This window comes from Lactuca saligna, chromosome 9 (assembly GCF_052625555.1).
Source record: "Lactuca saligna cultivar CGN05327 chromosome 9, ASM5262555v1, whole genome shotgun sequence".
Taxonomy (NCBI): Eukaryota; Viridiplantae; Streptophyta; class Magnoliopsida; order Asterales; family Asteraceae; genus Lactuca; species Lactuca saligna.
The window spans coordinates 24,481,755-24,509,102 of record NC_136425.1 but is presented as its reverse complement, the minus strand read 5'-3'; the positions used below and the strand labels follow the sequence as shown (position 1 = coordinate 24,509,102).

Sequence of the window (27,348 nt, the reverse complement as noted above, 5' to 3'; positions counted from 1 at the left end):
AGATTGTATTAAAAAAAAATGATATTAAGTCAAACATGATACTCTATATCTATAAAGTGTAATATTTGACCTCATATGTATGTGATATAATAACTAATTCAACATGTAAATAGTTGCTTCAAATGTGATTTAAGGCAGTACACATCGCACTTGCTCGCCTTACCAACCAGTCCATATACAATAACTTGAGTAAGAATGATCTTATTGTTTTGTCTTTTGTCCCAGACTCTTTTAGTCGAGTGTACTCAAGATGCATATAGTATAATGTATACCAATTAGTTTTTTTGTTATTTTTGTTGTATTTTTTAGCTCTAATATCTATTTCTTCTTGGCTAGCTTCTTATCAGTTCTTTGAATGCGTTACTGTTTCTAAAAAGTTGACTTGCATATAAAAGATAGTAAAGGAAAACTACAACATCCCCCATCATATGTATTTTTATATCACAAAACAAAAATGGTGTTGTGAACACTTCAACATTCTTATCTCTCCACCCCTTAGAGAAAACATACATTGTTACCGGTAAAAGTCATCCTCAAGCGCTCCTAACAACTGAGCTCAAAGCATCCATAATGCATAAATAGTCTAATGAAATAATTAAATGAGGTGGAATGGCAAGTCGATATTCAATGGATGAAACTAAATTATATTAAAATGACATGTTTGCGTTCAATACATATGAAACTCAATGCTCATTCAATTGTTCAATAGGAAAGTTAAATGATTAACAAATAAATGATCCTTTTTTATAAAAATATGTTTCATTGAAACTTTATAGAGTTTATTGTGTTATATGAAAATAAATTATAAAATCATATAAAAAATAGATTGGTGACATGTCATTCTAATAATCTATAGACTTCAAAATATATTATGGATGTCTAAAACTTTATAGAGAGAATTCAATGTCTTTGAGTAAGAAATTAATATGATGTGCATATGTTAACTCGTAGGGCGTGTTCGTCACGCAGTTTTTGGGAGCTTCTGGCTTCTAACTTTTAAGAAAATACTAGTAAAAAAGAAAAAGTATCGTTCGTTGACGGGAGCGTTTAGCTTTTAGCCTAAACAAAACGCTCCAAAATCAAAAGCTACATGGAGTAGCTTTCAACAAAACACTCTAAAATCAAAAGTTGTCCGCTATCAATCACCCGCTAACCGCTAACCGCTACCCGCTACCAGCTAGTTTTGCCGAACAAGCCTTAATAAAAACCAATGTATTTCTTTAAGGAAATCCAAGATATAAAATATTGTATGTTTATTAAAGACACGTTGAATTTGGATTTTTTTTTTTTTTTTTTTTTTTTGTAGTATAAAACTATAAATATATACCAATATTGGAACTTTGGAAGTAAAGTGACTAAACATGTGTATTGGAATATAGTCTAGGGTTTTTTTTTTTTTTTTTTTGGTAGTATAAATATACGTATAAATATACACCAACAGCGCGCTTTTACGACTTTTGTGTCTTCTTGGATTAACAGCCCCTATGACGCCCACACCCTGTCCACAATCCATATCCAGTTTTAGGCAACAACGTTTCCAACTATCAGAAACCATAATCATGAACATAACCCCAAGTCCCCAACCCCGACCCCACCCTCATGGTCTACCCCTTCTCCCGCATTTTCTTCATCATCACCAAAACAAAAACAAAACGTATGTAACATCTTCACAAACCCTCCAATCATGGTGGCTTTCGCTTCCATTGCTTGTCTCAACGGCAACAATGGCGGCGTCAAAAGATCACCCAACGAACAACCCGCAAATATCCCCCTTGGAATCCTCGTATTCGAGGCTGCTAAGACCGTATCCCGCCTTCTTTCCCTCTACAGATCTCTCTCCGATCCTGAAATCTTGAACCTCAGGAAAGAAATCTTTAAATCTAAAGGCGTTGTTTATCTCAATTCTGATGACGAAGGGTATCTCCTAAATCTAGCGTGTGCGGAAAAGATCGAAGATCTTGACAAAGCTGCAATCGTAGTTGCAAGGCTTGGCCGGAAATGTTCGGATTTGACGTTGAATTCATTCGATAGGGTTTACACTGATATTAAATCAGGAACGACGGATTTGCGGAAATTTGAGTATGGGACAAGTAAAACAAAGAAGAAAATTCGTAAGTTGAAGAGATTCTTGTCGGCGACGTTGGGTTTGTATGGTTCGATGCATTGTTCTCCGGGATTGGAAGCGCCGGAGAAGAAAATGAATTCTCCGGTGCCGTTCAAGAACATGATGAAGTTCCCGGCCATTGAATGGAGAATCCCGCATGCACAGCCCTGGAAACAACATGTTCATCACACAAAACTGAATTTATGGACCCTGCCTTTCGAAAAAGTGGTTAGGCTGACGTCAAGAGTTGTATGCATAATTTATGCCCGGATTTGCATGGTGTTTGGACCATACGTGTCTGATTTACCAACGGCATACACCGGCAGACAAAAACACGTTACTGCACAAATCCCATCTGAAATCTGGTTTATCGAGCCCAGAACGCCTGACAACAAATCTCCTCGGCCAAGACTCTGGATTGTTCATCATCATGAACCAAGATCTCCTCCGTCAAAACTCGTGAAATCCAAATCCAAAAAAAACTTGGCTCGGATAAACCCAAACCCCGATACGTCGATTCCGACTGAGGGAGCCAAAACCGACCAGGTATTCCACGACGCCGGTCCCAATACTGTTGGCGGGTCCCGTCTTCAGATTCTTTACGCCAACCTCATCATGATGGCGGAGGAAAACATGGTGAGAAAGACCATAAAAGATGATGTGCGGGATGAGATGTATCGAATGTTGCCAAAAAATATGAGAGCGATGGTTAAGGTGAAGATCAGGAGGCTCAGGGATTGCAAGGGCAACAATGGTGGGAAGCAGAAGATGAAGGAAGCATTGAGGAGTATATTCATGTGGCTTTCACCCATGGCGCACAACACCTTGTTGTGGGCACGGGAGAGGAGAGTGGAGATGACTCGTTTTGACGCCAGGCCTCCTGTGCTGTTATTGCAGACATTGCATTTCTCAGACAAGGAGAAGACGGAAGCTGCCATTGTTGAGGTATTAGTGGGTTTAAGTTTTATATACATGCAACAGAAGAGTCGCCGGATGCCTGCAGCTTGATGGTGGCGGGTGACGCATGGTGGACATGTCTGAAGTTTAAAAAAAAAAAAAAAAAAACACTTGTACATGATATATTCAAATGAATAATAAAAAATTTTCCATTGGACCGGAGACAATTATTTAAAACACCACTAGTAAAATGCAAGAGAAAACAATTAAAGACAGGGACTACAACAAAGATGAACAAATTAATTACTATTAGAGCAACAACATGATACCAATTTATTAGACCACACCTGATGCAACATAGGATTAAATAATAAGTGTTCGAATTGACCTTTTAGAAAAGTTTGCTTGTATAGAAAAAAACTTTTCAAAAATTTTTTGTAACAGTAAAAAACTTTAGAAAAAAACTGTCATCGAAGATAATATTTGATTGTCATTATACTATTGATTGATAGTGCTTATGATGATCCCCCTTTACCCTTCCCCATAATGTTGTTTTATTAGTATGGATTATGTACATGTTATTATGAATATTAATCAGTTTTTAAAAATCTTATTAATATGATTTTTATGTCTTTCTGTAAATATGGAGTCCTTTGGAGTTAGGCATAAGCCATGGGCTATTTTGTTTATCAAAACTTTCAAACTGCAAACATTTATAGTTGTGTTCAAAGCGGCTATATACATATGTATACTTGGCGTAACTTCCTAAGATATTAATAAATAAACTTCGTTTTCACTTTTCAGTAGTGATGTCGTTTGGATCCATAAGTCAATTTCTAACTTTGTATTCGTTTCATTTAGTAATCGATGATTAGATAACTATGTCTAATAAACATCCAATAGCATGTATGGTTGTGAGTTGTGACTTTTTCTAATTTCTAATATGCATATATTGTGGATGTGATGAATCGGTATTCATCTTGTTTCCCAAATTACCTAGTACTTGGTAAAATGCTGATAAGGTTTAGTTTAAAAGGAGTAATAAATGGTTTCCAATTAAGGGACGTAAGTAATTCATTTATAGAAACAGACACAGTAGTATCGAAACAAAAACAACAATCAAGTGCAAATGTAAATGTAAATGCAGATTGTATTACTATTTCAACTACCAAAAAACTGAAAAAAAAAAAAAAAAAAATTGTAGAAGAATATGTAAGAAGAAATGGGCAGCAGCATTTTCCTCTCACCAAACAGACAGAGTACTCAATTCAGTAGTACCACCTTTTATTATTATTTTCCTGTGTCATCAATCCTCATGTTTAGAAACATTTCCTGTGCACAATGGATGGGCCCGACTCATCGTATTCAGCCTTAGCAATCCACATCTGTATTCACAATTGATAATTATTAAGAATTATTTATTTATGTCAAAGCCAAAGTCAAAGTGAGTAAAAAATTTACCTGCTGGAAGGTGCTAAGAGAAGCCAAGATGGAGCCACCGATCCAGACACTGTACTTCCTTTCAGGTGGGGCGACGACTTTGATTTTCATGCTGCTGGGGGCTAAAGCAGTAATTTCCTTGCTCATTCTATCAGCAATACCAGGGAACATAGTGGTCCCACCACTGAGAACAATGTTACCATACAAATCCTTCCTAATATCCACGTCACACTTCATGATAGAATTATAAGTGGTCTCATGAATCCCAGCAGCTTCCATTCCGATCATGGATGGCTGGAACAGAACCTCCGGGCACCTGAAACGCTCAGCACCAATGGTAATCACCTGCCCGTCGGGCAGCTCAAAGCTCTTCTCCACAGCAGAGCTAGTCTTGGATGTTTCCAGCTCCTGCTCAAAATCCAACGCAATATACGCCAACTTCTCTTTCATGTCCCTCACAATTTCTCTCTCAGCACTAGTCGTGAACGAATAACCCCTCTCAGTCAGAATCTTCATCAGCGCATCCGTCAGATCACGCCCAGCAAGATCCAAACGCAATATAGCATGCGGGAGTGCATATCCTTCATAAATCGGCACAGTATGACTCACACCATCTCCAGAATCCAGAACAATACCTGCAAATTAATTGCAAAACCAACCACTCTCACTCAGTAACCAATTATGCAACCAATTATGTAACTAATTAAGGGAAGTTACTTACCGGTGGTACGACCACTGGCGTAGAGTGAAAGGACAGCCTGAATTGCAACATACATAGCAGGGGCATTGAAGGTTTCAAACATGATTTGGGTCATTTTTTCACGATTGGCTTTTGGGTTGAGAGGTGCTTCTGTGAGAAGAACCGGATGTTCCTCGGGGGCCACACGGAGTTCGTTGTAGAAAGTGTGATGCCAGATTTTCTCCATGTCATCCCAGTTGTTGACAATACCGTGTTCGATTGGGTATTTTAGAGTTAAAATACCCCTTTTGGATTGAGCCTCGTCACCTACGTATGCGTCCTTTTGTCCCATGCCAACCATCACTCCAGTGTGACGTGGGCGTCCAACGATGCTAGGGAAAACAGCTCTTGGTGCATCATCTCCAGCGAATCCAGCCTAAATAATAGTAAACACACAAATAGCAGCCTACTTCTACTCCAAAAAATATATATCAACTTAACAATTTCCTTTTGGATGTTTTGACTTTTGAATGAAAGCAACATTTCTATTTGGGCTACATGCAAGAAACAACAACTTACTTTCATTTATATATAGTAGTGTGCTTTCAACTTTATTCTAATTAAGGCATTGGACTTTAAAAATAGCATATACAGTTACATATGTAGATAACCGGATTAAAGGGTAGCCAGTAAACCCATTTTTTACTTTGCAGACATAGACACCAAATCACAATTATGTGGACTATTTCTGCCATGTCAGCTCGGCCCATTGTTGACTTATTTGCCTAAGAAGTTTTAGAAAAAATTTTATAAATGGAAAACAATTTGGATAGAAAATTTAAGCCTCAAACATAACCAAAAAAAATATGTGTGCAAGTATTCCACATGGACATCCTATGTGGACTGTCAGTAGGTATTCCACATGGACATCCTATTTGGAAGGTGACGTGGAATAAAAACTTGTTAACATGGGCCATATTATTAGATTTCAAATTACCAAGTTACCCGTTACAAGGCCTTAATATGAACAATTTTGGAATTACATAAGAGGAAAAATGAAACTGCATTGTTGTTTCTTGCATTTAGCGTTCCATTTTTTAAAATTAGATTTGACCACATGTGCATTAGTAACCAAAACAAAGCATTGTAGCATTTTGGCCCACAAAGTGCTATGTTTTGCAATTTTTTGTGATATTTTGGATATTTTCCATGAATGGCCAACATTGTTATTAAACCATATATCGGATAAAATGCTGCATTTATTTTGAGGGGAGCTATGAAATAGGAATTCACTCCCCAAAAATAAACACAACAAGAAACAAAACAATTGACCTCAAAAGAGTATGAGAGTAAAGTAGTTTAGCTACAAAACTACAACACCACATTCGAATTGATACCTTAACCATTCCAGTTCCATTGTCGCAGACAAGTGGCTGAATATCCTCTCCATCTGCCATTTTAACTCAAAGCCTGTAAGAAAATAGGAAAGATGAAACGTAGATTCAGTGCAATAATCATCAAAAGACATGGAAGGTAGTTTTTTATGATGTCAAATGTCAAAATTTGTTGTCAACAACAATATATCTGGGATGAACATAGATCATCCACCATGAATACATCAAAGATAATTTACAAAACCATTCATCATTGTCAAGAATCAGCAAAACATAGCAACTTGATCTCGTATTGTAACATTTACAATTTCTGTTTTCTATTCACATGATCTGGAATGTATAAAATGTTGTGATTTCTATTTAATAACAAAACGAAACAGTGTTTTGCAAAGAATTTTTTTTTAACCATGAAATATCAAGATCAAGTGTAGAAAATGATTTATGGTTTTCTGAAAAGTAAACGTTTGTCAATTGTCACACACCACGTCGAGTTAAGAAAATCTAAAATGCAAGGCTAATTTATGTGTATATGTGTTGATAATATGCATAAAATACATCAATTAATACATAGATACGTACACGAATATGTATGTATTTATGTGCATGTACAAGTATGTGTGTGTATACAAAGATAGATGTATATGTAAGCAAATATATATGTCATGTACGTATAATTTGGGGAAAATTGGTTCGCAGGGAAACACAACATTCAAATGTGGAACAATTTGATGATATCATTGAGAAGCGAATTTGTGATCGTAAATGTGGAAGATGTTATAGGTCTGCGGTACATGAAAACAACCGACGATAAAATAATCGGATCTCAAATCGATTCCATAATGCAATATCCGATTAATGGAATTAGAAACAAATGCTTGCAGATCATAACGTCAAATCACTACAAGAAACAAACAAAACAGGCATCTCGATAATAAAATGACAGCGGAATGATGGGATTGAAATGAGGAAAAGATATCGTCTCCAAACACAAAATAAACAGATCAGTCGTTAATCGCATCGAATTATATCACAAATAAGTGCCATGCACAGAATCAAAAACGAAGACTATGTTAACAGGAACCGAAATCGAACGCATTCGAGAGTATAATGAAAGAAGAAAGATGATAATAATTCGAGAATCGAGAGGATTTACCTATCAAGAATTGCAAAAGTTGATTGATCGTGATCGTGATCGTGATCGTTAGCGAGAGAGAATGGACCTGGCTTTTGGAAAGAAACACTCAGATTTACCTTGGGCGAGTGTGTGTAAATGGGGAAATGGAAGGGTAAAATGTACTTGAAATTCGGGAGATCGCTACACCACCCATTCCATTTTGTTCGTGCTCCCGCAACAAATCAAAAATTCTAAAATTAGTTTGTTTATCTGGGTCAATTCTTTTTGCAATGTTTGCCAAAACTAGTAATGCCACGTCATATTTTTATTTTACATTCTGGTTCTATTATAGTCATATCTTAAATCAGTTTATCATATGATTTTATTGTTTCATAAAAAAAATATCTTAAATCGGTTTATCATATGATTTTATTGTTTCATAAATATTTTCGTTAGTTTATCACCCGTAAGAGTCACTGTTATAAAATTAATTAAATTTTTATAATAAAAATTTGAAATTATTAATCAATTATTTTAAATAAATTATTAATTAAGAGATATTTTTTAGTTATATAAAATAATATACATTGATTTAAATAAATATATAAAATTATATCACCTTATAATATATATATATATATATATATATATATTATTTTATTTTTTATTCTAATGTTATTAATTTAATATATATAGAATGTGAAATTTAAAATTTGAAAATTGAAATAAATAATTAATTATTAATTTAATATAATTAGAGTGGGGATTTAAAATTTAAAATTTAAAATGAAGAATTAATAGGTTGACATATGGCATGATAAGTGGCATATAGTATTAACTATGTATTACATGGGTTTAATTAAAAAACAAATATAAAATTTTAACAATTTGAAAAGTTTGAATTTATAAGAAAAATAAGAAAAAAATTGAATTATTAAAATTAATAAGACTTTAATGTATTGATTACATTACATATATAAATTCTTTCTAATAAATAATTTACATATATATTACCTTACACATTAAATGTGAAATTTTAAATTAATAAAATGAAAAATACGATAAAATGACAAGTGGAAAATAAAAAATTTAAAAAATCTATAAAATTTCATGTGTCTAAATGAATGAGAAGAAGACATGTGGCAAAAAAACCTTCATTTATTATAGTAGAAGATGAGAATTTCTAATATTTTGACATTTGTCAATAGAAAAATAAATTTATTCATTTATTAGAATAGAAAGAAAAGATATATAGTAAACATACAAACTAGTAGAACTAAAAGTATATAAATGGACACATATAATACCAATAAAGTTATAAACTATATGATCTAATAAGAGTAATGAATAGAATAAAACAAACAATATTACATTATTATTTTTGGTAAATACGAATTTGCTTTTCAAAGAGTTTTCTTTGTTGCTATGTTGGAGTTGATGTATGTGTTTCCACCAAAATCTTGTAACATTTAGAATATAGTAATAAATAGATATAAATATTATTAATTAACTTACATTTTTTTTAAAAATTCTCAAAATTAAAGTTCATTAGTTATTTTGTTTATTTATTTAAATTATTTATTTAAATTTAAAAAAAAAAAACAAACAAACAATTCTATTATAATAATTCATTATTTTTTTATTTTTTATAAATTCAAAGTTATTAAATATTTAGATCTTTATATTTAAATTTTTTTTAAATTAACCAATATAATACATGCAGGGACAAATATACATATTGTGAAGGTGTGTCACTTGACCTATCTAAATCTTTTTTTCTTTATATAAGTAATGTATAAAGTTTATTTATGAACTACCTAAAATTTTATAAATGATCTATCTTATTAAGCTTCACAAAGAGTTGATATAAATCATAACTTTTAAAGCCTATATTATATATCTCGTAGTCCAAATACTTAATTATCCATTTAAAAAAATAAACAAATATACTTTTTAAGTCATAATTTATGTCATATATTAAAAATTTTGTTTTAGATATTGTTAGTAATGATTCAATTGTCACAATATTTCAAGATATTAAACCTTTTTTGATACAGTTGTTAATGATTTAAATCGTTTTTTTCTTATACGACCCAACCCACTACCAATATTTTTTGACTATTTTATTTTTATATATCAGTTTGTATGTATGTTTGTGTTCTAGACTCGTCGCTAAATAGATATGTCTCACAACTAGTTATTAATCGATTTGAGTTCAAATCATGTGATCATCTTGCTTTTCTTGTTATTAATTACCAAATACGATATGAGAAATTTATTTTTGCCAAATAGTTTGAGGATTTCTAATAAGAATTTGCGTATAAGCGACCGTGACATCCATATGGCTGCACGCATACAAAAGTATGCATAATATTCTCTCCTATATTTGGGCCTTTGGCACAAGACTTCAGCCAACTTGAATATTTTATCAAACTTTAAGAAATTCATATTAGCTATCACCTAAATGTACGAAGTGTTATCCACTCATAATGACCAAATTTTATATAGAAACATAACATATACCAAGTAAATTGAATTTGTTACATGGAACCAAAAAAAAAGTGATAAAATTGAGCTGTTTTCAATGACAATCATATAATATAACCTCTCGGTAGCTACCAATAAAACCTCCTACAACTATTTTGCCTTAAAACAATGACGAATCACATCTTTGTGGGCCCAAAAAATGTCCTCAATATTCCGTAACAATACTGGATAATGACGAATAAGTCCCCACGAGAGCACTCATGATACCCACCACAATAATGGAAATACTCAAAGCAATCTGTGTACACAAGCATCATATAAAATTCCATCAGAAGAAAAAAAAAACATAGAATTCTTGTGCCATTTTTAAGGATGAGGATGAAAGGGCATTTATGTCTTTTTGCACAAACAACAAATCAAGAGCGAGTCTCTGTCCCAAAACTGTTGTACCTGACATCAGTCCCAGTCCAATCAAACACAGTACACACTTATATGTCTTGTCATGTGTAGCACATGTCATGGTTTTGATCTGCAACTTACCTGTGTAGTTGTTGCCTTATTTCCTTGAATTTTCAGAAACAGCAAAGCTGGCAATACTATTGCCTGTGTTGAAGGACATACAAAATTAAAAGTTTTCACTTTCACTAGAATTCAAGAATTACATTAATAGCCTTGCAAGAATATTAGTTTTGAATGTAAAGGGATCAAGTCAAGTGGATACTTCATACTTACCACCATTACACATAGGAGTGATCCCATCAATGCCATCACAGCACCTGCAGTCAAACATACAAGATTCAGTTCATCACACAAAACAAAGTAACAAACAGCATTTTCTAATTCCAATGGAATTAACCATTCCATTCCATGATTCCATCTTACCAAAGAAAGGAATGAGAACTGCAACACAGACTGTAGAGAGGACTAGTGCTGTTCTGAGAAGAACATAACACCAAGTGCTACTCGAGACTCTTGCAGGTAACAGCTCTTCTATGGCACTAGCCAATGGATTCATAAGCAAAGCATATTTATAGAATGTCAAGGAAACAAGTGAAATAAAACGATATAGAAATTAAAAACTAAAAAGGAGGATTTTAATTCTATTCCTAGTTGGTTATCATCATTAAAAGGATATTTGGTGAACGGGTTGATGACCTGCAATTTGTTAAACATATATTAATACTCATAGCAAATTATTACATTTTTAGTCCACTTGCAATTTTGTCCTTATTTGATGTTTTTGTTCCCTTTTCATAGTAAAATGACTATATTTTCTGGACCAAAAATAGTCATTTTATTTGGGACATAGACCAAAAATATATTACAATAACCTCAAATAAGGACCAAAATTGCAAAATACAGTAATACTTAGGGACGAAAATGTAATTTATTTACTGTTTATTTTAAATTGACACTTACCACTATCCACAAAGCAAGTTTTGAAACAATCACATTATCTGGCATGTTCAATGTTATTTGAGACAAGGTACTTTCACCAAACATGAGAAACCCCATTATTGCAACAGCCCCATACATAGCCCCACTCAATGAAAAACTGAGATACATTTAAAAAAAACAAAAAGATATTAGCTCGTGGAACATTTTACTTTTTTCATATTTATTTAATAATTAAACAAAAGTAAATGTTTGGTCCCATACCCTATTACCATGGCCTTGCTAAACTTGGTCTTGTCAGACATTGACTGGTATATATTTGGGAACACAGAATGTCCAGAATAGCAAAAGACATAAATGCCCAAAGCAAACGGAACACCATTCCATTTAACTGCGGGCCCACTTTCATGAAACCCAACATTCACTGTCCCAAGGTAAAACACACAAAAGATAACCACAACTGTAGCCAATACCCCAGTAGCTGCAAAAAAAAAAAATTGGCATTTATTCATATAACTTCATTTTCAACTAGCAGATATATATATATATATATATATATATATATATATATATAAAATACTGTATAAGATACCTGATAGATATGAAATTACTCGGACATTCTTCAACAAGACAGTAGGTATAAGAATGACAGCAGTGACAATTGCAAACAAGTGCATGGAGTCGAGAGTAAAACCACCCAGATTTAAGGACACTCCAGGGAACAAACTATTGAGATTGTCTCCTTCTAATATAATGAATTCCACACAATATGACTGAAAAAGTTCAAAATGTAAAGCCGTTGAAACAGAAAGAGGGAAAGAAAATCATTACAAAGCCATTGAATCAATGCTTCACTTACATAAAGCTCGGTATACAAGACAATCTGCACCAAACCCACAAGTATCAGGAGTTGTATAAATCGTATAGGTCACATTTCTTACACGGGACTATACAAGCTTTCTAGGGTTATTTTCAATGATGATGATGGTAAGGGCATTTTCGTCTTTTGCACAGACAATTCACCTGAGTGGACGAAAAATTAAAATTTTTGAACCGTTGGCATCGGTCTGAGTCTCGGTACCAGTCCAATGCATGTCAAACACAGTACAACTTGTTTTGTCCTATCCTGTGTAGGAGGTGGGGCCATGTCAACTTACAGATATGACGAGGCGCCCATATTTTCCAAATGCAGCTTCTCCAATATCCGGATAACTAAGAATCCCTTCTTTACTCTCAAAGCAATGCCTCATGAGTGAAGCAGTGTAGCAACATATAACACCAAACACAACTAGCATTCCCAATCCCGCCCAACCAGCTTGTGCAATTGTATATGGTGTAGAAAGAAGCCCAACTCCAACCATAACATTCACCGCTGTTCCACCATATTATAAAAAATATATAGTCATTATAATCATAATTACACTTTCTTTAGTATTAAGAATTTGTAAAGATTCATTTTGGAGATTCTCACCATTGAATACAGTCTGAGTAACACTGCATCCATGGCTAATGGGAAGTTCTCCAAGTTGCTCGTGTAAAGAACCCTTTCCTGACCATGTTGATATCTTCCTTGTGATCTTTTCAAGATTCTCTTTGCTATAAAGTTTTTCACATTCGGATAGCAACCGAGCTTTTGCTTCAGCATCAAAGTTACTTTCGATACCAATATCATATAAGGATGAATATATAGTGGTAGAAGGAGATCTAAGGAGTCCGAAATTTGGTGTTGCTGTGATTGAATATGAATCAATTGTCTGCCTGCAATCAAGAAAATAGCATTATAATTGCGTATTGGACTTTAATGGTTATTGAAATTGCATATTAATATGCATTTGGGTAGCTAAATATGTGCTCCTCCCAATTAAAAAAATATGAACAAACTCTAGGTTGACTTTAAAGTCGAATAAACTATTCAGCTCTAAAATCGGTATCATTCGTGAGCATTATTAAGCAATTTCATAACAAAGATTACAATTTTGATAAAATCAATATAACTTTTGAATTTAAAAGGTATACCTTTGACCACAAAAGTCAAGGTGTGTGTATATGTTCATAGCAAGAAAGCATCTTATATATAAAGTTTCGAACTTTTTGCCATATTTATAGAACAATATCAAGATTGGCCCACATCGTATGAGCATGAGACCATGGGAGCTTCTGCCAGAATAGATGTTAACTGATAATATATGATAATTAGTTAATTACGACAGATTTCATTATACGCCTAAACAAATCGGACGATTGTTTCCCTGATTCAATAGAAATCAAGTGGAAAACCAAGATTTCTAGCCTTCTTCAAGATTAATAATAGTAACACAGAGAAACAGATCTGTTTCCATAGCAACATATGCCAAAGCCATAGCACTGCTATAGTAGCTTGTAATGCATGCTGTGAAGGCTGTACGTTGCTATGTTCGGTGGACAAGACTAGCTAGCTTAAGACAAGGGCGAGAGAAAGCGAAACTAACTTGTAACTCTGCGGCCATTGACGAGAGGAGAAATGGGATGAAGAACGCGTAGAGTTACGACTTGCATCGTCATCGCTACCATCGTCACTATCATTATTTTCGACATCGTCGTATTGAACTTCGTCATCTTCATTATACTCCAAGAAGTACTCATCGTTTGCTTTGTCTCCCATTTTTCGGAGAACTTTTTACTGAAAACCCACAAATATTTTAGGGTTATATCAAGATTAGAAAGCTCATAGACAAAAAAACAGACAAAATACGACAAAAAACACGAGTAGCCAAAGAGAGAAATGAAGCTAACTCGATAAATTTGTTGGCGAAAAAAGACGTCGGTATCTTATTTTGTATCACTAGTGTTGTTGTTCGAGAAATAGAGTTTACTAGAATTGTCGAAATTTGTGGGTTCGTGGCGTAATCTTATCAGAAGGTGGAAAGGTTATTGATTGTACGTCTGTAATTTCAATAGAGAATCAAAGTGTACGGACGCGATTCTATCGGTTCACGAGTTTTTGGCATTGATAAAGACCGATCATACATATGACATCTGAGAGTATATCAATGGGATATACACAAGTCATTAACATTTTTTAATCATTTTAACCTCCTCACGAATATAAACGAAAGAATATGTATAATGCAGTATGTTAAATGAACGAACATAAATAATAAAACTCGTTTGTTTCCTTTAGCACTCGTTTGTTTGTTCGGCTAACTTAAATGAATGAACATGAATAAATTATTTGTTCGGTTCGTTTACAACTCTAATATAGAATGCTTAACATGTCAAAGATTGTCACATCATCACCACCATCTGAAAATTGTGTCTTAGATTTGGTATACTTTACCCAGAGATAATATTTGATGAGATTTCATTGGGTGTGGTAAGGATTATCAATTTGCATGGTTTCTCACTCTTCAAGTGGAATCATAAATAGCCTTAGAATTCTTTGTCCTACTTTATTGCATGGTTCTTGTTCGATATATTGCTTTCAAGTAGGAACAAGCATTCAAATATCTTTCTTATTTCCTGACCATATGCATCTATGTTTTCGCCTGGGGTTGAGCTAGTATCAGTCTAGACTTCGGGATGGTTTGCATGTTGTAGACTTGTATGTCTCGTGATATGGATGGCAAGTTGTAACGCTTTATTTCCCGGTATGAATTTATTTCCAAGTTGTTTATGTTTTCTCTTCGGGACACGGCGTGTTGGAGCCTCAACACAGTGTTTCGAGATGTTTTTGGCCACGGAGTTTAATGAGCCCACATGGCATGTTGAGGTGCCTTAACACAACGTGTTGGCAGTTGGGGAGGAAACCCTAATTTTTAGGGTGGTACACCCTATTTAAAGGCCTTAATTCCCCTTAACCGACCTCCTTACCAACCCCATTTGTTATCTAAAACCCTAAATCGATTTTTGAGCTTTCTTGGTGGTGTTCTTGAAATTTTGATTGGATTCCTGTGGATTTTTGTGCTCATTTGAAGGAGCTCTGGAGTTTGAAGGTGCCTAGCTTGGAAGGGTGGTCATAGATCCATAATCTCACCACTTGTTGCAGTCTCCTTGAGGTATCAAGTCCATACCTTGCTTTCTTGTTGATTAGATCTTCTCTTATGGGTTTTTTTATGATTTCGGCTCATAGTTGGGTTGTCTAAGGAGTTAAGTTGTTTCATGGGTGGTCTTGTTAAATCTGAGCATTTTGTGGCCTCCTTTGGTTAAAAGGTGCAAGCTTTATAAGAATTTAGGTCTCGTGCAGGCATTAAGTCCTTTATTAAACCATACTTGAGCTTTAGAGCTTCTCTTCGGCATGCATGAACGTAAAGTTGGCAACTTTACGTGGTCTTCCAGCCCTTAGGTGTCAAATTTGCATTTTGGGGCTATGTCGTTGAAGATTAAGAGCTTAATGGTTAAGTCTTCACTCTATTAAGCCTAGTGTTTGGGTTTTGGACCCATTTGGTGGTTCCTAGGGGTAAAACTGGAAACTTTACCCTTCTAGATATCATTTTGGTCGAGATCTGAGCTTTGGATCTCTTAGATTTAATGAAGGCAGCTTCATGTATTAAGCTTGTAACGCCCTGATTCTCAAGTATTGATTTATGGTTAAATTTTCATGATTTCAAGGTCTACTCGACGAGTTGATTGCCCTGACTCGTCGAGTAGCTGTGGGTTGGTCCACGTGTTTAAGTGACCTACTCACCGAGTCCAAGAAGGGAATCGATGAGTAGGAGTTGGAGGATGAAACCCTAATCTCTGGGGTTTTGCACCCTATTTAAGGGATCATTAGCCTCCTTGCAGTCCCTTGAGAGCTCAGCAAACCCTAATACGTGTGTGTGTGCTCCATTTGTGTGTTTTAAGCTTTGGAAGCATGTGATGTTGGGTTGGGTTAGGTTGGTATACGTAAGGCAGTTAGTAGCGGGAGTGGGAGCTCCTTGTATGAGTTATAGTAAGTAGGATTGGAGTGTATTGCATGCATGTTGCTTGCTATGTGCTTTGTGGAACTCTTAAGTGATGGGAGTTAACTACTAAGTGAATATGTCAAGTTACATATGACAAAGGTTGAATAATCTCAAAGTGATGGATTTGACCCTATTGCGCAACTCTTGTTTGAGTCCAACCATTGTAGGGATGAGTCTGTTACTCAAAGGATTATCGAAGCTTTGTTGCATGCGATTGTATTCATGAGGTGGGTGACTGGCATTATGAGGAGTTCTTCAGCAGCTGATGGCATGATAAGGTTGGGAACCTAGGAAAGCCTAGGGATTGCTTCAGTGGGATTTGATGCACCGTTTCGCAAATGTTTGGTGTATGGATTTGAGAAGGTGACTTAGAGGATTCGGGAGGATTCTTAAGGAAAGTATGGATAGGTTTGGAAGGTAGTATTAGGCCCATACTACTGAAAGCACAGGATCCATACTCGAATCGGGAAGAGTCTTGGAGAATCTAGGAAGCCTGTAGGATGAGGATTCTTAGGTATACTTGGATCTTTTGCATGTTGTTGCGGTATGGTGTTGAGCACTCAAAAATAGGGTTCGAGTTATGGTTCCGGCTCAGGTGCAGGTACTGAGCCGATCGATGTGCGGATGTGGAAGTTCATCTCATCAGAGATTACTCGTGGTATTTAAGATCGTAACCCTCTTATGAAGAGGAAGAGTTGTTTATATATTAAACGAGATTAGGGTCTTATTAGGGTTGGGCCGTCATTAGTTGCTTTTCCCCTTGGACCCCACTAGGGGCGCTACCCCTTTGGAAACCCCGGACCCGGGGGCGCTGCCACCGGACCCCCGACTAGTTGTCGAACCGGCTTCTAATTTGATCTTATACATGCGTGCACTCCGCACAACTCCGTACATATATTATAGTACAAATTATGAAGCCCCTTAGCTCACATGTTAGTTCCAGTTACTTAAAATGACATGGTGACACTAAAATCACCAACACATTATGTGGGTAATTCGAAAAGCCTCCTTTCGTGTCAAGTAAGAATCTGTTATCTCCTTTACACTCGCATCCTCATTTCTTCTCATTCACAATGTGGTTTTTGGAATGACAACTGCAAAATTCTAACAGTGGTTTGATAATAGAATTCGTGAAGTCTTAGAGGAAACCTCACTATGGCTTATATCCGGCGCATCATTTCTGCTACTGCATATTTACATAGTTTCACTGAAATAGGTTATAAAGAAAAAAGATATAACGAAATGTTGGTGCCTTTATGCTTTTGCTACTGATTTGCTTAAATCGATAATCATCTTGTATTCTTGTTGAAAGTTTAACGTTAGAATTTTTTTTCTTGTGATACTTGCTACCGAGTAAACTATAGTTGGGATTTTACTTCTCAACATGTTTATATACTCATAGATTTTGAAATTGAGTGGTAAACATTCATTGGTAAATTGTAGCTTTTTCTTTGGGAAGCATAGCTTTTCCTCACAGGATGGAACAAAATGTAGTGGAGAAAAAGATGAATCTGAATCATATAGATCCCTAATTGTGTTCCCAACACCAACACAACAAAAGCAGAGCAAGTCTTTGACCAAATAACGAACGTGAAACTCCCCATCTCCACCTTTTTCTTGCGATTAAATGCTTATTCTGTACAAGAGAACCGACTGGAGAAAAATGATTGATGTGTTATTGTTAATGGAAAAGGAAAACATCAAACCATCACTTTTCACGTATAGATTATTAATAGAAACTAAAGGCCAATCTAGTGACCTTGCTGGAATCGAACAGATTCTTGAGAATATGAAGGGCGAAGGATTGGAATCTGATTTAAAGTTTCAGTCTGTGTTAGCTCGAGACTATGCCAATTTAGGTATCAAAGAAAAAGCTAAATCCATTTTAAATGAAATGGAAGGAGACAACCTGAATGAAAACAAAAGGGTATGTTCGTCTTTGTTTCCCATTTATGCACAACTTGGAAGCTCGGATGATGTTAAAAGAGTTTGGGAGGTATGCGAATCCGATCCCCAACTCCACTAGTGCTTAAGTGCTATTGATGTGTTTGGAAAAAATGTAGTGAAACGAATGGATGAGAGTGGGTGTGGAATCAGGCCTAATAGTTTGATTATGCACTGGATAGATTTTGTGCTTAAATTGATATGGTGAAACATTTTTTGCCAAATTATAGATGTTATTAGATAATTTAATACATTTGTTGGAAAAGTAACGAGCATGACAGTAAAGTTAACATATTTGTTGCTTTGGTTGATGTACATTGTGCAGTAGATGATAATTAAACTTCTAAGGCAACCAGCCATGGAAAGATGCAAGCCATATATGGCTTAAAAAGATCAAAAGCTATTTTAGCATCTTTGTGAATTTTTATGACCTGAAACTTTCTCAACACTTTAGCACTTAAAAGGTTTTATATATGGTATGCAACTTGAAAAAACTAAATAAAAAACAATAGGAATTGCTTGAAAACACATGATCCATTAGGAATGGGTGTTGAGAACGATGTTACCACCACATTAAAGCGAGATGGCTAAGGTGGAGGATGGCCACACGAATCTGGTGCGACAAGGTCCCGTTGAAATCGAAGAGGAATTTTGATAGAGTGATAGATAAGGATGAAAACTGGTCAGGAACTGGCCCAAAAATGATGAATTGGGGGAACCGAGAACCAGACTGAATACCACTAATCGACAGATAAGGATGTAAACTGGTTCAATTTGTTTTTTCGGTTAAAAAAGCTCACCCCAATTGGCAGATTGGCGAACTATGATGTATATATAGATCAGAATGTTGTTCGTTGTTGGTCAAATAAGGAGCATGAAAGGAAGATGAAATTTTTGGAAATGACACTATTAAGGGTGTGGACGTGATGCATGCGGTAGAACATTGTTGAATAGGATACTGAATGCATCAACTAACAAAGACTTAGCAGTTAATGGTGTGATGTGATGATGAGTGGATGCTTGAGAAGGAAGTTGGGAGATTGCTTGAGTTTAGGTAGGGCTGTAAACGAACCGAACGAACACAAACAGAGCTTGGTCATGTTTGTTCGTTTAAGTTAACCGAACAAATGAATGAACATAAACAGTTAAACGAACGAGTTTTCTTGTTTATGTTCGTTTGTTTAACAAATTACATTGTTCATGTTCGTTCGTTTATGTTCGTGAACATGCTAAATAAACATAAACAAACGAACATAAACGAACGAAGATAAACAAACATATATGAACATAAATGAACATATAATATAGTAATGTAATCAAACGTAATTAAACATATATGAAGATAAAAGGAAGTTATATGAACGAACATAAACAAACGTAAACAAACAACATAAACGGACATTCACAAACATAATTGAACGAACGAGATCATTGTTCATGTTCGTTCGTTTAGTTAAACGAATGAAAATTTGTGTTCATGTTCGTTTGCTTATTAAAGAAACGAACAGAAATGAACTTCCCGTCGAACAGTTCACGAACAGTTCGTTTACGGCCCTAAGTTGGTATGTATGAGTTGGTTCTTTTTGATGACATGACTTCAGATTGAAGATAAGAGTAGTGGATTAATATAGTTTTTTTTTTCTCTCGTAAAGTATGTTATTTGTTTATTCACTATTATTAGCTCATGTTTCTTATGTTAATATCATATATGGAGCAAACCTCTCAACCACGAGGTACAACTATCTAGATCTAACTTACCCCTTACCTCACATCTATGGGATTTGAGTATTGTCGTGTAAATGGTTCCATGAAGTCTAAGCCCTAAATATCAATCATCAAACAACAAACAAATGGAGTGAATCTCATCTCATCCTTTTTTTTTTTTTTTTTTTTGATATTAGTCATATGCTTGTAACAAAAATCTCTACCATCATTAAATAAGGATGCTTAGTAGAATCCTCATTTTAGAATTCTAAATGTTGTCTTCTCATCTCCTCCGAACTTGGAGTTGTGACATTTTAAATTTACTGTTGTACCCCAGGAATGCACATCCTCTTAATTTGGTATATTGCTCGTTTTGGAAACTACAATACTGTCCCAATTAGGTATGGATGGAACTTTTTTAGATGAGAATACAATGACCAAATACTCTTTAAATCGTATTGTAAATTACTTGTGTGAGTGTTGCGTCGAATTAATATTATTGTTGCTCACAGCGCCCATGGCTTTAAAAGGTTGTGTTAAGTCGCTCTCATTTTGATAGATAAACCATCTTGCTTCATATGGATTTTTAGCATTTGTCATAAAAAAATGAGATCGTTTTGCTCTTTACGTATTATAAAAATATATAATACGGTTTTAGTCAAACTTATTTATATGGTCTCTCAACTCAAGTTTCAAAAGATACAATTTTTTGAATAATTTAATTCCAACTCTATCTCAACCTTTTTGTCGCACATGTGAGTTACAATGAGTCAATCCCACTCCTCAGTCGAGAGAGAGGGAGGGTTGGTTTGTGATGGGCTTCCTTTGACATCAAAAGCTATGCATAAACTCAAATCTATGAGGTCCAAGTTCAACCAATATCAAGGTGAGGAAGTAAACATGTGAACATTGAAATCTTTCCATTTGCCACATGTTCACGAATGTTGAAAATAAAAGACTTAGATGCATAAAAAGGTTAAATGGTCTTTGGTAAGATAAATGACAAGATATTAAGAGTGTCTCTAGTAACTTGAGGTATACAATAGAAATGGAAATCAAATACATGGCCATTACCTAACTAATCAAGCAAATCAGACACCGCGGTTTTCTTAAACGCATCAACTTGTGCCAGCTGTCCCACCAACGACTTACTCGGGAACACATTATCCGCCTTCAACCGCTCCCTAAACCCATACGCCGGAACTTTCGCATTTATATACGCTTGCAAAAGCGAATTATACTGCCTAAACCTCGACACATACCCATCTTGTCTCATTCTATAAAAAATCTTTTCAGCATTATGTACATCACCTCTTTTAGCATACTGATCCAAAATCATCATATAAGTAGCAAACAACGGCTTCCCTTGAATTTGCTCCGAAGCCTTTTTCAAAACCGAATCCGCCTTCTCAATCTCCCCCGACTCCAAATACAGTTTCACCAAAGCATCCCATGTCAAAGGCCCGATCCTACACCCGTTGTCACTCATCAACTTCACCATATCTTTCCCTTTTGTCAACATTTTATTATACGCGTATACTTTCAACATCGCAGTGTAATATTTCGCCGATAATTGTTTCCATTTTTTCGACATTTTTTCAAACACCGCCTCCGCTTCCTCCACTTTTTTTAACCTCCCGAACGCGTCAATCGCGTTTAAACACTCGTCGAGTCTCGGGTCGGATTCGCAAATTTCCCAAACTCGTTTCACGTCGTCTTCGCTTCCGAGTAACGCGTATACAGGTAACAAAGACGAAATTACCCTTCGGTTTTCTTTAAGATTGTCGCCTTCGATCTCTTTTAAAATGGTTTTTGCTTTATCTTTTATACCCCCAATGATATAATGTTTGGCTAAAATGATTTGACATCTTAAATCGGGTTCCAACCCTTCGGTTTTCATGGTTTCAAGAACTTGTTCCATTCCCGCTATGTCGTTTGATTGGCCTTTAGTGTCGATTAATAATCTGTATGTGAAAAGTGATGGCTTTATGTTTTCTTTTTCCATTAAGAGTAGAACATCGGCTATTTTTCGTTTGTCTGTTCTTTTGTATAAAAGGAGTAATTGGTTGCAGGAGAAAGCGGTGATTGGGAGTTTGAGGTCTTTGATTTTGTTGAAGATTTGTTCAGCTTTTTTTGTGTGGGTGATTTGAACACAATTAGCTAAGAGAGTTCGATAAACTATTTCACCTCGAAAAGCTTCCGGAATCTTCTCGATGTAGCTTTCAGCTTTTTGTAATCCACGGGTTTTCGCGAATAAATCAACACGGGATGCATAATCTCTCTCCCCGAATTCTACTTTTTCTTGTCCCTCTAACCATTCTGATAGCTGTAAAATTGGTGTGAATGAATTAATAGACAATAAGTTATTACAATAATAGAAAATTAATGTGTTAAAATACCTGTAAGGCCTTTCCAAACATCCTTCGCCTTCTGAGTTCAAACATTGCACCTGATATTTCTGATCTAGATAGATCATTTCCTTCTTCAACCCACTTATCTAGAGCTTTTTTAGCAGCAGCCATTGATGAAGAATTTACCATAACCTTAAACAATCCTGAAGGACCTCTTCTTTCTTCACCTTTTGTTTCTAAAGCTTCTTCTTCTTCCTCGTTATCTGATAAATTCCGCTCATTTTCAGGCTCTTTCACAGCAATATCATCATCTTCAGATTCAGATTCAGATTCAGACTTGTCAGCTTCAGAAATCAGTCCACTGTCACTAATATCATTAAAAGAAAAACTATTGTTTTGACCATCATCTTCTTCCCCACTACTCTCTGTTCCAGCCTGTGAGGAAAAGCTATGATTCCCGATCAAGAAGCTTTGATTGCCATGTGTCTGGGAATAAAATCTATTTATTGGTAGGGATCTGTTGGATACAAGTGGTGGTAGCTCACTGAACTTAGTGTTGTTAGTGTAACTGGGACTTGTTGTTTCAAATTTAGCAGAGGAAGCACGGAAAGTTACTGATGAAAAAGGTTGGGACCTGGATAAGATGAAACGTATAGCAATGGACATCACAGAAAAAGGAAGAAATCAGATATGAGGATTGAAAGTAAACAAAGATAGCACAAGGAAACTGTGATTTCTAGCATATTCAAGTTATATTTCTAGAATAAGAGATGAAACGCATAAATGTTAAAAGGCAAACAAGATAAGTTCATCAATCAGTGTATATGACATACATTCACTACATCCTCGCAAAAGAAAAGCTACGATTTGAGTTTGAATATTAAGCGAGCTGCCTCTCAATTTCAGAATCGATAAGTATCACAAAAACAAATGTTAACGTTAAGCGTTCAGCAAAATGATTATCAATTTAGGGAAACCAGCGACATCCGTAACGAAATGCAAAAGCATAAAAAACAACAAGTTCGTCTACATCAATCAAACCCATATCGATGAAACTACTCTAAGTTTTGCGGCAGCGGAAATGCTGCCCCAGCTATAATCCATAGCAAGGTTTCTCTCTAAAAGTAAACGAACTCTATAAGCAAATCGCTATTACGATTAGCAGATATCGTTCCAAAAACAACATAGATCAGTTGTAGGAAATGAGTATGTGATTGTAAATTGAGAGAATGGATTCTTACTTGATACGGACGGAGGCTCTTCGAATTGCCCACATAATGGAATGCGAGTAAGGAAATTCAGAAATGGAGACGATATACGAATAGAAAAAACAGAAACAACGAGCACAAAAACCCTTTCTGCTCTTAAACCCTAAAGATGGAACTCCATTGTTTGCTTTGGGAAAATTTTCATAAATTTTCCCTATCGTTTCTCATAATGTCATAGTTGCCCCCTTAGGTTTCTTACAATGTCATAGTTGCCTCTAGGGTTTCTAACAATATCATAGTTACCCCTAGGGTTCAGTTAAATCATATACTTTAGGGGAAAATCACTTGGGAATGTAATTAACTTTTCAGGAAATTCACATCTAGGTAATTATCTTTTTTTTACATATCAAGGTAACAAATTTGTTGGAAGTGTTCACATATGATCATTATGACCGTCTATAGCAGGTTACATCCTAGATGTGAACACTTTCAACAAATTGAAAGTAACAGTAAATTACACGAAAAAGTAAGAGTAAATTACACGAAAAGGCCTTATGGTTTGGGGGAATTTGTGTTTTTGGTCCCTAGCTTATTTTTTAACTCGGATGGTCCCTACTGTTTATTTTGTTATGTGTTTGGTCCATGTCTTAACTAAAAAGACTAGTGTGCCCTTATTAATTTATTTTTTAATTAGTTTTCTTATTTATGTATTTTTTTATATATTTAAAAAATAATAATAAACATTACATATTTGTATCTCCTCATCCTAAACCTGAAACCACATTTATGAAATTTAATCCGGGTCTCATCGGTCTTCATCCCATCTCTCATCCTCCTCAACTTCTATTTCATTTATAAGTTCATAATAACGATATTATATTTAAATATAAGTTTTATTTAAAGTATGGTAGACTTATTTCACTTACAGCGGGTTTTATTAAAAACCGGGCTCCGCTAGAGCAAAGCTTCTGAGCCGAAAGCTCTTTTTCTCATAGCCTTCGTGCGCTCCGGGGCTTTCTTCTAGTGTTGGGGAAGTTTCCTAGACTTTAGGGGTTTTGGGGAAGTTAGAGAGAAATTAGAGAGAGAAATAAAGGTTTATGGTGTGATGAAAATATGAAGGATTCATCATTTATTTATAGGGATTTTATCGTAGAGTAGTCTCTAAGTTTCGTTCGTATCTTCCGCGTACAAACTCCGTTTTCTACGTTCTTTATATCCACACATTGGTATTTACGGGTACTACATCTTTCATTTTAACCCCGTTGGCTAATTCTCATCCTATCTCAGATTTACAAAACTATATTGAATTTGTCGTGCTTGAACAGTAGAGACTAAGTTTTGTCCATATCTTTAACATACAAGCTCTATTCTCGATGTTATTTATATCAATGTATTGGTATTTACGAGTACTACAACTTTCATTTAGACCCCGTCGGCAAAGTCTCATTCTATCTCAAATTTACAAAATTGTATCGAATTCGTCACGCTTGAAGAGTAGAGACTAAGCTTCATCCATATCTTTCGCATACGAACTCGTTTTCGACTGTCTTTTTATCGTTTAACTCCTATTAACAATATATTCATTCCTCGTTTAGATTATTTTGACTAAAAATCGACCGATCTAAAATTCAAATTTTCGGGTTGTGCATTGTTATGCTAAATCTTAGAAAAAATCATAACTTCCTCAAACAAAGTCAGATTTAGACGTTCTTTTTATGCACGCTCTCGGTTTAATGTATACTACGAATTTTGTTTAGATCGCTAAGGCCAAAAAGTATTTTATTAAAAATTCACTTTTTACGTTACGCGGTGTAGTGTCGGTTTAACCGTAAAACTTCGACGGGTCATAACTAGGATTTCGGCGCTCCTTATATGTACGGAACCCTTGTGACATATACTATAATTTGGTTAAGATTATTTATTCTAAATAATCTTCTATTAAAAAGTCATTTTTGACGCTTATTGTCTTTAAATTAACTAGCCGGATTTGTGGGCGTTACACTAACTCCCACCAATCTCTGGCTCGATCCCTCAAACATCCCACAGCAAAGCGGACCTTCGACCCCTCCGGGCAGAATCCCGTCAACTGTGCAGACTCGACGTCTTCAATCTTTTTCCTGGCCACAATAGGGTCCTTCACCCCGTGAAAGTTTGTCGCACCACTCCCTCGGAAGTCCTTGAAAGACAGTATGCGCGTACCCGACTGGCTGGATGCCAAGTCACTCCTGAATGCTCGGAGGCGATCCTCCATAAGCTTAACAATCCCCTCCTTGATTGACCCAAAAATAACTGGGGTCGCCTTAAGGATACCTCTCGTGATCTCAGACGCGATGAACTCGCGTAGCCCGTCATCAACCTGCTTGGATCTCGCACCCGAGCCTGATATAGAACCAGATCCAAACCCTGAACCTCCCGCTCCATGAAGCGTAACCACCGTTTTGAAATAAAACATGTAAACATCAGGGTCATACATACTCTCGAGAGGTCTCGCACGCTCTCCAAGTCCTTGGTTCCATCTCAGCCTCCCTTGACTCGAGTACAAATCCTCTGCTTCCAATAGTACGGGACAACACTACCTTCCACATATATCCGTACTTTCCTCAAGTACTGCCTTGACTTCACCAAATTCCTTCTTCCAATTCTGCTCTCCAAACTAATCTCTTCATAGGCTTAACCTAGGGCCCTCTCCGACCTACTCTCCGCTATCAGTTGCACAAGGAGTCCCTACCATCCTTCCCTAACTAGTTTGTGAATACTATTACATATCCACTTACTGGTTAGCTAAGGCTAGCTAAAACCCCTATAACCACAAAGCAAGCAACATTCGTGCATTGAGTAACCAAATCAAACATAACCTAACTAGGCTATCCTACTACTGACTAGACAGCCCTAACATACGGCTCAATAAACTCATATAACGGGTATATAAGGCATCCTTCCAAGATCCTTAGTTCTATTCTAGCATGCAGCTCTCCGAATCATATAACAGGCATAAATGGCATCCTCCTAGATCATTATCCCTAATCTAGCATGCATTTTTCATAATCATATCATATAATATAACATAACAAGTATGGGTATCTTGGGGAAAACTTACTTGAGCTCGACCGATCGCACACATCACACACCTTGTTCTTTCTCAAAATTCCTTAACTTAAATTTTAGGAAACTATTTTCTTGCAAAAATCTTTCAAGCCCTCGATTTGAATCCAGACACCCTTGAGGTGTGTTCGAATCCCTCAAACCAAGGATCTGATACCAACTTGTAACACCCCAAAATCGGAACCCAAAAAGTTTTGTTTGAAAATATATTACTTATAAAAATATTCATCGAAAACAATATTACAATTTCTTTTACCAAAAAATCATAGGTCATAAGTTTCAAAAACATTTCAACGAATAGTATAATATCAGAGTACAAATCCCAGGCTTCTCAAATGCGGAAATAATGTGCAAAATGTATGATGCGCTGCTACACCGCCGACTCCTTCCCCTTAGATGAAAAGGTACCTGAAACCAAAACTAAAAACCATAAGCACAAAGCTTATTGAGTTCCCCTATCATACCCATACCAAATAATGCATAATCCTCGGTATCCTTCAACCAATAACCGCCAGGCATAGCCACGAGCTGGACTCCCCCTCGGTATCTTTCAACCGGTAACTGGGAACTAACATCCCTTTGGGTATCTTTCAACTAGTAATCGGGA

General features: G+C 35.7%; 5 protein-coding genes across 5 annotated transcripts; 2 read left to right on the top strand and 3 right to left on the bottom strand.

The window, feature by feature from the left end:
• Nucleotides 1–1,607: 1,607 nt before the first annotated feature.
• Nucleotides 1,608–3,131, top strand: LOC145017948 (protein PSK SIMULATOR 1-like). The gene has a single exon (XM_078975895.1). It carries the CDS (start codon nucleotides 1,685–1,687, stop codon nucleotides 3,110–3,112), a length of 1,428 nt encoding a protein of 475 aa, XP_078832021.1. The 5' UTR covers nucleotides 1,608–1,684; the 3' UTR covers nucleotides 3,113–3,131.
• A 932-nt stretch (nucleotides 3,132–4,063) lies between these two features.
• Nucleotides 4,064–7,855, bottom strand: LOC145015522 (actin-like). The gene is made up of 5 exons (XM_078974005.1): nucleotides 7,668–7,855; nucleotides 6,518–6,590; nucleotides 5,163–5,556; nucleotides 4,463–5,076; nucleotides 4,064–4,386 (listed from the first exon to the last, which is right to left on the bottom strand). The coding sequence occupies exons 2-5, from the start codon at nucleotides 6,575–6,577 to the stop codon at nucleotides 4,321–4,323; spliced, it is 1,134 nt and encodes a 377-aa protein (XP_078830131.1). The 5' UTR covers nucleotides 6,578–6,590; nucleotides 7,668–7,855; the 3' UTR covers nucleotides 4,064–4,320.
• Nucleotides 7,856–10,104: 2,249 nt separating this feature from the next.
• Nucleotides 10,105–14,406, bottom strand: LOC145015844 (amino acid transporter AVT1A-like). The gene is made up of 13 exons (XM_078974319.1): nucleotides 14,283–14,406; nucleotides 13,979–14,169; nucleotides 12,982–13,268; nucleotides 12,668–12,882; nucleotides 12,370–12,393; nucleotides 12,103–12,283; nucleotides 11,775–11,991; nucleotides 11,535–11,670; nucleotides 11,253–11,270; nucleotides 10,998–11,145; nucleotides 10,848–10,891; nucleotides 10,656–10,718; nucleotides 10,105–10,413 (listed from the first exon to the last, which is right to left on the bottom strand). Exons 2-13 carry the CDS (start codon nucleotides 14,149–14,151, stop codon nucleotides 10,321–10,323), a joined length of 1,599 nt encoding a protein of 532 aa, XP_078830445.1. The 5' UTR covers nucleotides 14,152–14,169; nucleotides 14,283–14,406; the 3' UTR covers nucleotides 10,105–10,320.
• A 3,653-nt stretch (nucleotides 14,407–18,059) lies between these two features.
• LOC145016104 (pentatricopeptide repeat-containing protein At1g15480, mitochondrial-like) lies at nucleotides 18,060–18,645 on the top strand. The gene is made up of 2 exons (XM_078974520.1): nucleotides 18,060–18,428; nucleotides 18,607–18,645. Exons 1-2 carry the CDS (start codon nucleotides 18,060–18,062, stop codon nucleotides 18,643–18,645), a joined length of 408 nt encoding a protein of 135 aa, XP_078830646.1.
• A 2,379-nt stretch (nucleotides 18,646–21,024) lies between these two features.
• LOC145015938 (pentatricopeptide repeat-containing protein At1g80270, mitochondrial-like) lies at nucleotides 21,025–23,800 on the bottom strand. The gene is made up of 3 exons (XM_078974405.1): nucleotides 23,673–23,800; nucleotides 22,480–23,065; nucleotides 21,025–22,406 (listed from the first exon to the last, which is right to left on the bottom strand). Exons 1-3 carry the CDS (start codon nucleotides 23,705–23,707, stop codon nucleotides 21,159–21,161), a joined length of 1,869 nt encoding a protein of 622 aa, XP_078830531.1. The 5' UTR covers nucleotides 23,708–23,800; the 3' UTR covers nucleotides 21,025–21,158.
• Nucleotides 23,801–27,348: the final 3,548 nt, after the last annotated feature.

Excerpts from the sequence above, each read along its gene's own strand:
- LOC145017948 (XM_078975895.1), top strand. The coding sequence starts at position 1,685 with ATGGTGGCTTTCGCTTCCATTGCTTGTCTCAACGGCAACAATGGCGGC.
- LOC145015522 (XM_078974005.1), bottom strand. The coding sequence starts at position 6,577 with ATGGCAGATGGAGAGGATATTCAGCCACTTGTCTGCGACAATGGAACT. Across the intron at positions 5,557-6,517 it reads ATGGAACTGGAATGGTTAAG|GCTGGATTCGCTGGAGATGA; the intron begins GTATCAATTCGA and ends ACTATTATTTAG. Across the intron at positions 5,077-5,162 it reads CGCCAGTGGTCGTACCACCG|GTATTGTTCTGGATTCTGGA; the intron begins GTAAGTAACTTC and ends ATTAATTTGCAG.
- LOC145015844 (XM_078974319.1), bottom strand. The coding sequence starts at position 14,151 with ATGGGAGACAAAGCAAACGATGAGTACTTCTTGGAGTATAATGAAGAT. Across the intron at positions 11,992-12,102 it reads AGTAATTTCATATCTATCAG|CTACTGGGGTATTGGCTACA; the intron begins GTATCTTATACA and ends TTTTTTTTGCAG. Across the intron at positions 10,892-10,997 it reads AGTTCTCATTCCTTTCTTTG|GTGCTGTGATGGCATTGATG; the intron begins GTAAGATGGAAT and ends GTTTGACTGCAG.
- LOC145016104 (XM_078974520.1), top strand. The coding sequence starts at position 18,060 with ATGCTTATTCTGTACAAGAGAACCGACTGGAGAAAAATGATTGATGTG. Across the intron at positions 18,429-18,606 it reads ATGTTAAAAGAGTTTGGGAG|ATGTTATTAGATAATTTAAT; the intron begins GTATGCGAATCC and ends GCCAAATTATAG.
- LOC145015938 (XM_078974405.1), bottom strand. The coding sequence starts at position 23,707 with ATGTGGGCAATTCGAAGAGCCTCCGTCCGTATCAA. Across the intron at positions 23,066-23,672 it reads AGAGCCTCCGTCCGTATCAA|GTCCCAACCTTTTTCATCAG; the intron begins GTAAGAATCCAT and ends CATCTTATCCAG. Across the intron at positions 22,407-22,479 it reads TGTTTGGAAAGGCCTTACAG|CTATCAGAATGGTTAGAGGG; the intron begins GTATTTTAACAC and ends CCAATTTTACAG.